Consider the following 14,340-nt stretch of genomic DNA (forward strand, 5'->3'; position numbering starts at 1 on the left):
TGGAGCATGACACTCAAATGGAGCATGACACTGTATGTTGGGATTTTTTAAGTATTATTTCTCTAAAAAAATTTAATGAAGTTGAAATCACACATTTTAAGTAACCTTAATTTGCCATATCTAGAGAATTTGTATAGTGATAATTATTTTTGAATGACAATTATTATTGTGTTGGAAAATTAAGATCTTGACATTATGGTCAGAAGGAAGCAATTGCAGGTATCATGAGCTCGCGCATTGTAGCGGGCCAGCATGGCAACGAACTCGACTGCTCATATCGTAAGATCACGGACTGATCGAAGCCTAGCGAACTCATGGTCATTGTGAACTAGCAGTTCTTGTTGGAGATTGTCAGCTCAACGATGAGTTTATGGCTCAAATTGGTGGAGGTTAATCTGATAATGTAAAATTTATTTCTTTTTCAATAAAAAAAATAGAATCGGTCATCCTAACCGTCTCATACGATAAATGTAAAATTTATCTCATTTTTACTTTCAACGTACGTTTTAATTATCGAGATATTCTTTCGAATAATAAACATATCCTTTCTAATATTATTGTCATCGACTTAATCTCGTTGACCGTCGAAATATCTCTTCAAACATACCAAAGGGAAGTTTTGACTAATTTTTTAATTTTTGTTTACAAGAGAATTATCTCGTGTGCTAATTTCTAATCTTATTGGAATGGAAACGAAGTTCTTGAGATGTTGCACGTTATTTGCCATGTATCTCATTTTAAGTGATGAGCTCCTTGAATTATTGTCGATCCCTCCGTAAATAAGATGACATACTATACTCTTGGCACATGTCTCATGGTTAGTTGTCTATAACATAGGTTGAGCAATTGACCTCGGGTTAAAATTGATCAGATTGATCAGTTTGAATTAACTCGAGTTAGTTTTGATATTTGATCAATATATTAGTTGGTTAAATGAAGTGACAAATATGTCAAAATTGATCAGATAATTGAAGGTTGAGTAACATTGTGAGCGTGTATGAGCAAATGGTATGTTGTTGAGTGAAATGTTAAGTTAAAGTTGATAAGATATTGATGATGATAAAATCCAACAGGAAGTTAACATAAGAGGAGAAGTCAAAGTGGATCATGATTGATCAAACATTTAGTGATTGAAAATTTAAATGAATTATGGTTGACCGAACACTTGGCAGTCGAAAGTATGAGACAAGAAATCCAAGTGAATCACGGTTGACTAGAAACTTGATAATGAGGGAAGTTCTAACATGTCATAAATGATAAGATCTTAGATATGAGATGAGAAGTCCAAACAGGTCTGTCTATCTGCGCATTATCGACAATAGAAGATTCCGGATACTCAAAAGTGTTAGGGGTTGAGCTATAGTATTAAGTAAAAAAAAAAATAAATGAAAAAAAAAGTTGCTCACGGAATATGCGGGATAAGAAGTGCGGAATAACAATCTGATACGCTAAACTCTTATAGATATCCTAAATAAATAAAGAAACTTTCAAATTGAATAAATAAATTTATATTATTAAACTTAATAATCAACTAAATAAATTTAAAATATAAAAATTTCAAATAAACTTGAATTCAGAGATCGATAATATCTAAACGAATTAAGCTCAAACTAAATTTAAATCAAACTGAAGCTCATAAAAAAATAAATCAAATTTAAATAACTATTTCAATCGTTTAATTTATTTTAGATTTCACACTACTTAATTTAGCTAAGTTACTTTATTAAATAAATTTAAACCACTTATCGTGCTAACTATTAGAATGATATTATAGTCCCGGGGTAATGGTGCCGCGGTAGAACATCCAGATTGTCATCGCATCTGCGGTTCGATCCCCAGTTACAGCGTATTTATATGAATTTTCCTCCAAATGAAGAGAGCAATCAAAGGATGCTGAGCGTCTGGGTTGAGTACTATTATAATAAAAACATTAATTCAAATAATTGAGTACTATTATAATAAAAACATTATTAATAAAAAACATTATTAATAAAAAATATATAATTGAGTACTATTTTATTTTTTAACCATTCTAATAATTCCAATCGCCTTTTTCCTCCCTTTTTCATCGCCTAGTAAAGTAATCCTTATCCACCTTCATTCCGTGGTAATCCTTAAACAGAGTTGTAGGCAAGTACAAACCTGTGAAGATTCCGTGCTTCAATGAACAAAGACGCACTCCCGACCACAATCATTTTGCCTTTCTAACATTTTTTTATTTTTTTATTTTTTATTTTGCCTCCCAAAAATTTATCTGCAATCTCAATTTCCGCCTCCGACGGCGAAAGTGAGCTGACCTTAATGGCTGCCGACGACGACGTGTTCGTCGAGACCCGCATCCCGGAACAGAAGGGCGTCGGCGTCGGCGTCGGCGTCTTCCCGGCGGTCGTCTCCCCCACTCCCACCGCCGATCTCGACTTTGGCTCCTTCGCTGCGGCCGTTTCGTCCCAGAAACCCCGCCTCGAGGCGCTCCTCCGTTCCAGCGGCGCCCTCCTCCTCCGGGGCTTCCCTCTCCAGTCGGCTGCCGACTTCGACCGCGCCGTCGCAGCCTTCGGCTACGACGAGCTCCCCTACGTCGGAGGCGCCGCCCCCCGCACCAACGTCGTCGGCCGTGTCTTCACCGCCAACGAGTCTCCGCCCGACCAGAAGATCCCCTTTCACCACGAGATGGCTCAGGTCCTTCCGCTTCATTAGTTCGGAGTCGGCTTCCTCTCCGCCCTAATCTTCGCTTACTGACACAGATTTCTGCAATTTTTTTTTCTGTCCAGGTACCAGAGTTCCCATCGAAGCTGTTCTTCTTCTGCGAGGTGGAGCCTGGAAGCGGCGGGGAGACGCCGATTGTGCTGAGCCACCTAGTGTACGAGAGAATGAGGGCGAGATTCCCCGAGTTCGTGGATCGGTTGGAGGAACAAGGATTGATCTACACTAGGGTTTTGGGGGAAGGAGACGATCCGTCGTCGCCCATTGGCCGAGGATGGCAGTCCACGTTCTTGACTAAAGATAGAAGCGTAGCAGAGGAAAGGTTAGCAGTCGTTACTTTGCTTACTTTCATTTTTAACACTACAAAAATCACACACTTTTGCTATGCTTTTCCTGATAAAATAAAATTCTATGGATACAGTGATTGCTGTTCTCTGTTGCACTTTCAGATTTAGTTTTTGGTGTGCATTTAGTTACAATTACCACACAACAATCAAACGAACTTTAGATTCATGTTGAAAATACTCAAGCTAATTAAACTATATAGTTTTAATATTCAAACTTCATTGTTAAAGCAAGTCTTTTGTTATAGCAAGTTTTTTGTTAAAGTTTTTATTGTTAGAAATGAGATTTTGAAAATCTTGCAGGAGGTGATTTTTTTTTAAAACCAATCAACTCAAAATCCAAATGGAAGACTAAACCAAATCTATAATGTAGTCTGCAAAGTTGAAGACAAAGAAAAGTTTAGAGATTATCTAGTTGAAGCTCTGTAGATTCAACCCTCTTTAGAGAAATTATTGTCTCCCTCATGTGCAAAGGATGCAGCAATGGTTCTCCCAAGATGTGACAATCCACAGCTCCCCACCTGTGCAAAGGATGTGGTAATGACTCTCCCTAGATCTGATAACCAACAACCTCATTAGGTACACTGCAAGACATTGGAAAATACTGACTTCTAATCTCAACAGAGTTCTCAAAGGATGAACAAAAAATAGCATGACCAGAATGAGGGAAGTTGTCGAGAAAATGAAAATGGAAGAAGTGTTTGTCTAATGGCAAACCAAAGCCCCCTATGTATAGATCAAATGCAAGATAAATTCAGGGATCTAGGATGTTGGTTGTTGGGTGAGGAGCTGCTCGTACATCCAGATTTACCCAGTCGGTGAACGGGGGAAGGCCGCCCGCCTCCCGGACTAGTTGAGCCCAAGGCCTAGATACCTTGATTAAAATAGAAAGAGAGATAAATCCAACACTTGGTAAAGGTTATGGCACACCTTGTAGGATTTGTATGATGAATCTAATCTGAGTCCATTGAATCTATCCATTTCTATCTTATCCATGCAACATTTAATGAATCAATTGATGAAAATTAAAATGACTGAAAAAAACCTTTTCAATTTTTTTAATTTAAATTTCAAATTAGAAAAATTGTTCTTAAAAAAAATCCAGTTGTGCATGTGAGGGATTGATTGGCTGGACTATTTGTGCCGTACCATGGCCCGTGCACACCCAACCTAGCCCATGCTTGAGCACAATCCTAAGCCTGGCTTGACCCAGCATGCACATGTGTGTTAGGTGAAGCCAACCCATAGCCATGCTTATGTATAACCATGCACCAAGTGTCTGAGGCTAATGCAAATGATGGATAATAAAGCTTCTCTAGTCCTCATAAGCTAAAGATGTTGGACTAAAGAGCTTTCCTATTTGGTTGAATCCAACCACAGAAACTAACAAAAAGCAATTTTTGTATCGACAAATCTTTATTTGTTCACTGGATAAATGATGATCATAATTTGGGAATAGTCCATTCCATCAGGGTCTTTTGAACAATTGCATTGTGTATAATGTAGCTGTTGTACTATTCAAAATGTTTGACATTTTATAATCTATAAATTGTAAATTGAACTTGAAAGCAATCTATGATATAAGAGAAACTAAACTGGAAGAACTTTTATTCTATGACTGACACTGAATGTGATTTGGATAACGTAAATTCATAATAAATATGGTAAACCTTAGGAATAAAATCTTTCATCTGAAATTGATTATGGTGTGGTGTTGCAAATTTTGAAAATAAAATTGGATGCTAATTTCCAAATGAAAGAGTCAACACAGATGAACTTTAGACTCCATATTATTTTAGACAAACTTGAATGTTCTGTATTGACTTATTGTGATTTTTATTTTTTAATTTTTAATTTTTTTTATGTACATGATTATCAAATTAGTGCAACTTTTCTTTGGATTCAGAGGCTCTGTTGTTTTTATTTCTAGTTATGTATTTCTGCCTAAAATTCTAGTTTGATCTTTAATTTAGTCAAAAAACTTCAACCTACAAGGTGAAACAAAGCCTATCTTAATCTGAAACCAGTAATGGCTTTGAAAGTGCGGTGTATAATGTGCATGGATCTGGAAAGCATGGGCTTCTGCCTATAATTTTATTTTGCTCTTTAATTTAGTAGAAGAGCTTTACACCTAGAAGTTGAAACAACTCCTACAGGATGGAAAATTAACTGCCTGCGTATTTTACCAGATTCGAACCTGATTTTGAATCTTATTGTTCTACTTCAACCAAACTAAATTTAGAATATGTGCCTGTCCAATGTGAACCTGATTTTGAACCTGATTTACTTGTGATTTCATCAAATTAGTCAATCTAATGTGAACCTACCTCAAGTAGGTCAGAAAAAACCACCCATCGCAATCCGTTTGTCTTACCAAATCTATCCATACCTAAAACATTAAACGAAGTAGGATAATATTTCTATTGACAATGATAACCTGAATCCTGCTATGTTAAAAATTCAACAATTTTTAATAAAAGCTGTTACAAAATTTGTTGTCTTCCAAATTTTATAACTCATTCTTAACATGAACTCTTTTATATATGTATATATATATTTGCGATCTTATCAATCTGAGATCATGCAATGTATGTGGTTGAAAGATTCAAAGAGCAACTGAATATCTTCAGTAAAGGAAATTTTGTTTGTATGATCCTGAATAGTGGTGCAGGGCTTTTGAATTCTATAAGCTAAAGGATGCCTTTATACATTAGTTGATTGTAGCCTAATATGGACATTTGAATTAGGGTATTTTCTTACTTTGTAATGCTCACACAGTCTCTATAGTGTGTTGAATAACAGTGTTTGAAAAACAATGCATATTTTGTTTTCCAATATTTGGAGTTTGTTGAATAACCTTTCTTCGAAGCTTGCTTTTGTCATATGGACTCTTGATTTTTATGTTTTAGATGTTACAATCATAAAGTTTGCTCAGTAAGGAACAACAATTCAACATCACATAGATCTTTTTATGGCTTTATGGGTCTCATATATTACTTTTATAGCTCGTCATTTTGGTAGTCTGAAAAATTTGCTCTTTGAAGTTTCTTTGGTGATTGCTTCTACTATTGATATTTTTTCTGTCTGTAAATTTCTTAAATTAAGAATTGCACGTCACGCACAGGGCAGCTAAACTAGGGGTGAAACTGGAATGGCTGGAAGATGGAGTTAAAACAGTAACAGGTCCAATACCGGCAATCAGACTTGACCATACTCGGGGCAGGAAAATATGGTTTAACAGCATGGTTGCTGCCTACACTGGATGGGAAGATGCACGGAATGATCCTGTCAAGGCGGTAACTTTTGGAGATGGAACGCCTTTGCCTGCTGATATTATTTACAAGTGCTTAAACATCCTTGAAGAAGAATCTGTAGCCATAGGCTGGAAGAAAGGTGACATCCTCTTGATCGATAACCTTGCTACCTTGCATGCTCGTCGGCCCTTTGATCCTCCTCGGCGCATTCTTGCATCACTTTGTAAGTAAAGATTTGCTCAGTTACTTGCTCCCTGCACTTATTAATGTTGCCTAATTCAGTTGTCACCCTGAGCAACCATTGTTCCTAGACACAAAAGAAACAAATTGCAGCTTTCCCTATGCCTCTTACGTTCAAGAGTGGTTTATACCTGGTATTATTATGTATTCTAATGTAATCACAAACACTGTATTATGAAGAACTGAACCAAAAATTTAATACTCTTATAGAAGGGCAGTTTGATTGTCTGCATATAAATAAACTGTATGTTTATTCATAATAAACTGTCATTTGCATATAGTTGATTACTGGTAGATGATAATTCACAGGCCGTATGCTTATTTACAATAAATAGTCATCTGCAAATACTTGATTACCAGTAAATCATAATTCACAGGTTGAAAAATTATTTGTAAATTAGACCTGAAAAACTGCAATGCTACCTATGACCTCAAGTGATTGTTTGCTACCTAACATTGATTAACTCTAGACATTGGAGTAATAGTATTTTGATTGAGTTAAGGTGGCCAATCAAATTGGGCTGATGGAATTGTCTTGACCAGTAGAATACGGTTGCCTCTATGTTTGGATGCAATTGAGTTAATTTGACTATACATCAATCAACCAGATCAGGCTCACTCAATCATGTTGATCAAACTTTCTTTGGACTATCTTGGTTGGATTGCTGCAATCATGAATGCAAATAGGAGGAACCAACCTGATCATTCGCTTGGGTTGCTCCATGACTTTAATACTCTAGTTATCAACTTCATACTCTAGAAGGTTATTTCAGGAAGGTTCATACTTTAGTTTAGAAAAACAAGAGAGTATGAACGACTTTGGGTATCAAACTAGAGTATGAACCTTCCTAAAGATTTTCATGTCTTTCGAACATTTTATCTTCAGGTGTCATCTTTAGAATAGGCTTTTGGGTAATATCAAAATTTGAATTTCTCAAAAAAAACTTATAATGATATGACGATAAGTCATGAAGACTTAAATACCTTATAAAATGAGTACACTTGGTGCAGTATGACGATTTGGATTGGATTTAAGATAGCAGTAGAAACCATCATCTGAGGAATTATAACCAAGGAAATCATGAAATACTTGAGTTAAAAGCCAATATTTTCTCTGATACATATGTAAATACTTGATTATTATCACGGGATTGTGTTGCCATGTGTTTGTAGGCTTTTTAACAAAGGTGTAGATTGATATTATGAATGCATTATGCTAATATTTGAAGGTTAGAGAAGCTAATGATATCCAGGATTAAATTCACAAAGTATCTAAGCAACAATATTCCAAGCAGTATGAATGCAAGGGTATATCTATATATGCCTTCTAAATATTGATTTGTTGATGATAGCCTTGGGTAAGAATCTCCTTACGGCAGAGATCTAGGCTTTTTGATCATGAGAAGTTTGCCTTTCGTGCTTAGAAGATTCAACTGTGTGTGTGCTGACAAGAAGTTGAAACCCAAAGGTGTTTATTCCTCCTAAAGTCTGGAAAGGAAAGTTAGAATAGAAGAGATGAAATAGGGGTGGGTCAAATTGGCAGTAAACAAGTCGACTAACTCCAGACTGATATTGATACTCGTGTTAGTTTCAGTCGATAAAAACCTAAAAATTGGTTTCCAAAAAAATGCAGAGAATGATTTTGTCTCCATTGTGATATTTCATTGTTGAAAACTTTTAAAGCTACTCGAATTAGATCATTTGAATAATTGCATTTTTCTTTTATGCAGGAGCAAATGGTTAACAGAGGACAACAAAAAAATTCTTACTAAAACACACTTAAATGAGATTAAGATCTTAGTCTGAAATGTATGAATGTGACAAAATATGAATTATAATAGTCGAAGTAAATAAGAAATGTAAGTTTGATATCTAAACAATGTTAGCACAAAAATTTCGAAAGGCTTGGAGATGAAACTTCTACTCGGCTTTATCGCATTGGTGTGGCTTTTCCACAAATCAATACCACTAAATTGCTCATTAGCACTGGAGTAATGAAACAATATAGAACTAGAAAGCTCGTTCTGTTCATTTGATCAGTGATCTCTAAAATTAAATTCAATTCGATTTTTTCTTATAGTTAGTAAGATCTAATTAAAAGAAACCATACAAAATATCTATAAAGTGAACACAAAAAGGATCTAACTAATAATTCCCTTTTCCCTCTCTTCATAAATATCATGAAAGAGACATTTTATAATTTTTTATTTTATTAAAAAAATATTTTATATTCTAAATTCCATCTTGAGCCACCTTTTATTATCTATTTTTTTTATTACTTTTCCCTTCTTCCTCGTGCTTATGTGCCAACTGCCCCCCTTGTCCCGAGTGCTCATTCTCTATCTTTTCGCTTTATAAATTCATCATCTCAACGATTTCACACGGACACAAACGATGAAGTCCATTGATGATAGAGCCCATACCCCCTCTCATTCCCCCAATTTGAAAAATATGAAACACGAGATTAATAGAAGGAATGTCTTTATAAAACGGGCAAAATTATATTTTTATTTAAATGTATTATTTGTTGAGGGTCAAGGACTAAAATGGGTATTAGTTATTATTATGGGCTTCACTGAAAAGTGCCCCCCTCGGAATTACTATAAAAGACACGGTGCACAGCGCGGTAAAGCCCTCCGCCCCGATCGCTTGCTCCTCCTCCTTCGACTACCTCGCCTTATCTCTTCAAAGACTTCAATGGCACCGAACCTGGTGTTGACGCCACCTCGGTTCCTCCTCCTCTTCCTATTCTTCGCCCCCTTCCCTCTCGTCGCCGTGGGCCGCCCCATCTCGACGCCGGCTGACGAGGCGCTCGCCGATCTGCCGCTGTCGGAAGGAATCACTCCCAGCTCGTCCTCAGATTCTCAAACCCTACTCCTACCCTTCCTCCGCCGTCCGACCATCGCCCAGGTTTTCGCCGCGGATCAGTGCGAGCAGACGTACGGATATCTCCCCTGCACCCCCACGGTAGTCGGGAACATGTTCCTCATCGTCGTGTACGGGTTCCTGATGTACAAGTCCGCGACGTACCTCTCCTCCGGGAGCGAGCTCCTCCTCAAAATCATGGGGCCGGGTATTGTTGGTGGACTCTTCCTCCCGATTCTTGGGGCTTTCCCTGACGCAATGCTAATTTTGGGTGTGTCTATCTCTTCAACTACTATAAATTTTACTTTTATTACCTCTGAACTCGCTGATCTCGTTTCCTCTTCTCTGGAAAAGGAAATTGAGCTTTCCTTCTACAGTAGAAGGATTGGTTGACCGCGACCTGATCTAATGCGATTTGTGTTAGTTACTTTTTAGAGTTTGCAAAATTTCTGCCTTCTTTTCGTAGTCTGTCGACAAATTTGGGGGAATTTTGACCTTTTTTTAAAAAAATTTTTTGAAATAGAAATCCAGCCGTCGATCTTGGTTTTACTCTTCGGATTTATCGAGACGATCAGTTTTAGTTTATTTTTTTTCTTTTTTTTAGGATATTGTTTTCCTTTTGTTTACTTTCACAGCTGACACAATGTTTGCTTTCACGCGTAGCTTGTGTGTGCCTTGATCGAATTTTAGTTTATTTAATGTGGCGGCGCCATCAAATTGCTCTGAATTTGACTTCTGCCCCCTTCCGAGCAAATAGCTTACAATTTTGCAGATGTCATAGCAAATATCTTATTGAACTGAAAGTATCTCCGTAAGTAACTAACCTCTTAGGATTCTCAACCCTTGAAAACTTCCAATTTTTTGTTTTTTTTTTCAGTAGGTATGAAGGGCAGGTACGCATGTGCTTAGGATAAGTAGACCACCCACCCTCTTGCTGTTACTTCAAACATACTCTTTATTTATTTTTTTCTTTTACATTATTAAGGATTTTGAATATTCTTATAAAATGTGAATCACTTGGGCAATGGTGTACATTAGCTGTGCCTAGGCCGAGCACAACACGCATTATCATAGGTCGTGTCGAACATAGCCCGTGATGTCATTTTTCTCACCCAATATAATTGACTTGTGTGGCCTAGGCTTGGGCCTGTTGGGTTACAAATTAATAAAAAATAATAATACAAAAGTTAAAAAATATTAAAAATTCAGTAAAATAGAACAAAATCAAAAATAGGAAAAACATAAATTTACAGAATTTAAAATTCATTTGATTCCTTTCCCTCTTTTTTGCATTACCAATTGTGTTATAATTGATTTTGCATCTATGCAGCAAGCAAGTCAATTTTTTCCCTAGGAAATTATGTAATTCAATTTACAGAATTGAAAAAATCAAATATATATATTTTGGAGCATCTCTAAGTTATCTTGATGTCCATTCTAACCATAAATTTAATAATTTGCTATAGTATCTGGGATTTCTGGGAGTATAGAAACTGCTCAAAATCAAGTGTCGATTGGAATGGGTTTACTTGCTGGATCAACAGTGATGTTGCTTACTACTCTATGGGGTTCTTGTATTATTGTGGGAAAATCTGACCTTTCAGAGAATTCAACCTCAATTGATTCACAAGATACACAAATCTTCAGTCTGTTTGGTGAGCATCATCTTATCTTTTTTGGACTACTGCTTGAAGCTATTAGTGGCTCTAGTAAAGCTTAACTGTTAATATCTGGCTTAGATCCTTCTCTTTGTATGATTACAAAATGAAACCTATTTAATTAGTTCATCCTTTCACTTGTGAACTGGAAGGAACGAGTTGCAGGTACGACTGTAATGTATCGGCAAGGACCTCTACATTTCCTAAAGAGTGTTATAAAGTTAAGCCAACCCCACTTAGTGAGATAAGACTTGATTGTTGTTGTATCCTTTCACTTGCGAATTCTACACAGTTTAATTTTCATCAAATATTCTTCCTCAGTGAAATTTGTCAAAAAATTTCATATGAAGATTTGCTGCTTTAATTACTCTTGTAGGACTAAGAAGCTTAATCACCTTGCTTTGTTCTTTCCATGACAGTTGCAATTTTTTAGATGGAAAATGCTGCTTCTAGTTGATATGTTACATCTCATGCATAAGTGAATACACTTTATTGTTTTATTGATTCAAACTATTTGTGGTTCTATCTATCTGTTATGACCAATATTCCTGTTGGACCTTTCTCTTTGTGAGAATCTCCATGTCCTTTGTAGCAAAACAGACATTATAAGAACCTGATTTAGACATCCTTTTTCTTGTTAAAGAATACTGTTATCTTGTCCTATTTGCCTTCAGTAAGATATTGTAAATAAATTTGCTGCTATAAAACTGTACTAATCTAATGTTGAATTTATGTTAAAAAAATTAGTAATATTCATACATGATTGACTTTTGACAATTGGTTAACTACCAAATCCTCTCTTCCTGAAGAATGATTATCCTTCTCCTATTTGAAGGTTCTGGTGTTTCAACTGATGTTGAAACAAGCTACGCAGCAAGAATTATGGGGATATCCATCATCCCATTTGTGATAGTGCAACTGCCAGGAGTTTTCAATTTTCCTTCTGGACAACGTCTGGCAGTTTTGCTCTCTCTTATTGTTGCAGTTGTACTCTTGGTTTCTTATTGTGTTTATCAGGTAAACATTTGATATGAACTAATATTTAAGATACAACTGATTTTGTTTGACCTTACCTGATTAAGTGTCCATAATATCCTTTTACCTACCATCAGAATGAAAGACACAAAGTACAAAATCATTTCCATTTTTGTTCCATATTGTTCCTATATATCAAACGTAGAAAAAAATAATTCCTTTCCGATATACTTATTTCCAATGAATAATCAAATTAGGCCTAGAGTTGTTAGTTACAATAATTGATTTTTCCATAATGATTTCAGCTACCATATGAGGAAAAAGAATCTTAACTTTGATTTTTCTGTATTATGGGTCAGGTATTTCAACCTTGGATTCAGAGCCGAAGATTAGCTTATGTGAAGCGCAAACATGTAATATCAGGAATTCTCATACATGCTCAGATGCAAGCCCTTGGACGACTCATGGATAATGAGGGAACACCTAATGTAGATGTCCTGAAAAGGTAGGTATTTATATTTTCCTTGATTAATTGTAAGATGTTTACTGGTTTTAGCTAATATGTTTGTTTACAGGTTGTTCCATTCACTAGATATGGATTCAGATGGATCACTATCACATGCCGAGTTGAGAGCTCTGATCATAGGTCTCCAAGTTGATGAAATAGATTTGGATATGGATGATACTGTTGATAAAATCATGGATGAGTTTGATACATCACGAAATTCAACAATCGAAGAACATGAGTTTATTGCGGGAATCTCAAATTGGCTTGCAGAGGCCAGACATTCTGTTGGAAATGCTTCTTCTTACTCAAAAAAATTCATGGACGATTTTCACACGGTAAACTTGTGTTTTATATCCACCTTAAGTTACAATGACACTATGCAAACTGGCAGGCCAAATATGACCCTATAATTTGTGCAGAAAACAAAGGGGGAACATGACAGGCTGATCGATCAAAATGATGAAGTTGTAGAAAGCGTTGATAATCCTGGTTGGGTAGTTTCCAATGCCATTTTACTTTTGCTACTTGGAACCGCCCTTGCTGCTATTTTTGCTGACCCACTCGTAGACGCTGTTGACAACTTTTCTCTTGCTACAAGCATACCTTCATTCTTCATATCATTCATTGCAATGCCTCTGGTTACCAACTCCAGTGAGGCTGTCTCATCAATTATCTTTGCCAGCCGAAAAAAACAAAGAACTTCGTCACTCACTTTCTCAGAGGTTTGTTTTTACGAATCAAATTATGTGATTTATTCTTTTGTTTATTTTCCCCATAAGTAGGATCTTATCATTGTTAGAGTCTGGCTCTAGATTTATTTTTGTGCATCTAGTTCTGCAACCGCTGGACATTGCCTTATCATTACATGCCTCAATGCTAGTATCATAGACTAAAAACCACAGGCTAATGAATTCAGTTATCAAGTTTCTATGGGCTTCAAGCCATGATTTCATTTCGTAAGATATGAATGTCGCATGGTACATTTTTATATTATCTATTTCAGCTCAATTTGAGACACTGAAGAGACAAAACAAAGAAAAGGTCAATTTGGATACTCAATTATGAGCAGTTTATAGCCCAAAATTTGCTTGTGCAGATCTATGGAGCGGTAACCATGAACAACACCCTTTGCTTGGCTGTCTTCTTGGCTCTGGTTTACTTGAGACACCTGACATGGGACTTCTCAGCTGAAGTTTTGATCATTTTGATCGTCTGCGTGGTGATGGGCCTCTTCACCAGTTTCCGGACGACTTTCCCTCTGTGGACTTGCTTTGTTGCCTTCTTGCTCTACCCCTTGTCACTGATACTCGTCTATGTGCTTGACTTTGTCTTCGGGTGGTCATAGAGTAAGTAATTGCTTCAAGAATTAGGCTACTCTTCTGGATGAAAGCAGCTTATGGTATTCTCCTACCCTGTTGTTCATGGTGTACAGACAAATCTAAATTGATTCATAATTTTCCAAAGCTTTCAGGACTGTGGGATCGTATAATTTGTATGCTTTGATTTGAAGTGTAATACTTTTCTACCAAAGATGGAATCCGTTACCTTAGCGGTCTCACACGGTCGGTCCTACGACCATCTGTGAAGAGGTAAATCGAGGATTTGAAGTGTAATACTCGGTTCAACTAGAACTCAATCAATAAGTTTGATTTGAGCCTAGTTCAAGCTCAATTTTCACCTAGCTATAATCCCAATTAACCAGTCTAACAACAAATTAATCCAATTTAGATCAAAATACAAGTAATCAATACCAAGTAGTTTGGTTTAGCACTAATTATATAATTAGCTTTTAGGGC

At 36.4% G+C, this 14,340-nt stretch overlaps 2 protein-coding genes across 2 annotated transcripts; both read left to right on the top strand.

The window, feature by feature from the left end:
• The first annotated feature begins 2,244 nt into the window (after positions 1–2,244).
• Positions 2,245–6,814, top strand: LOC141839947 (clavaminate synthase-like protein At3g21360). Its single transcript, XM_074727810.1, has 3 exons — positions 2,245–2,676; positions 2,769–3,022; positions 6,169–6,814. Exons 1-3 carry the CDS (start codon positions 2,302–2,304, stop codon positions 6,527–6,529), a joined length of 990 nt encoding a protein of 329 aa, XP_074583911.1. The 5' UTR covers positions 2,245–2,301; the 3' UTR covers positions 6,530–6,814.
• Positions 6,815–9,217: 2,403 nt separating this feature from the next.
• On the top strand, positions 9,218–14,018 carry LOC141839946 (sodium/calcium exchanger NCL1-like). The gene is made up of 7 exons (XM_074727809.1): positions 9,218–9,674; positions 10,870–11,058; positions 11,897–12,078; positions 12,396–12,541; positions 12,612–12,879; positions 12,964–13,266; positions 13,641–14,018. The coding sequence occupies exons 1-7, from the start codon at positions 9,236–9,238 to the stop codon at positions 13,887–13,889; spliced, it is 1,776 nt and encodes a 591-aa protein (XP_074583910.1). The 5' UTR covers positions 9,218–9,235; the 3' UTR covers positions 13,890–14,018.
• The last annotated feature ends 322 nt before the right edge of the window (positions 14,019–14,340 follow it).

This window comes from Curcuma longa, chromosome 11, assembly GCF_044706935.1.
Source record: "Curcuma longa cultivar G26 ecotype Majalengka, Jawa Barat chromosome 11, ITB_CL_G26_1.1, whole genome shotgun sequence".
NCBI lineage: Eukaryota > Viridiplantae > Streptophyta > Magnoliopsida > Zingiberales > Zingiberaceae > Curcuma > Curcuma longa.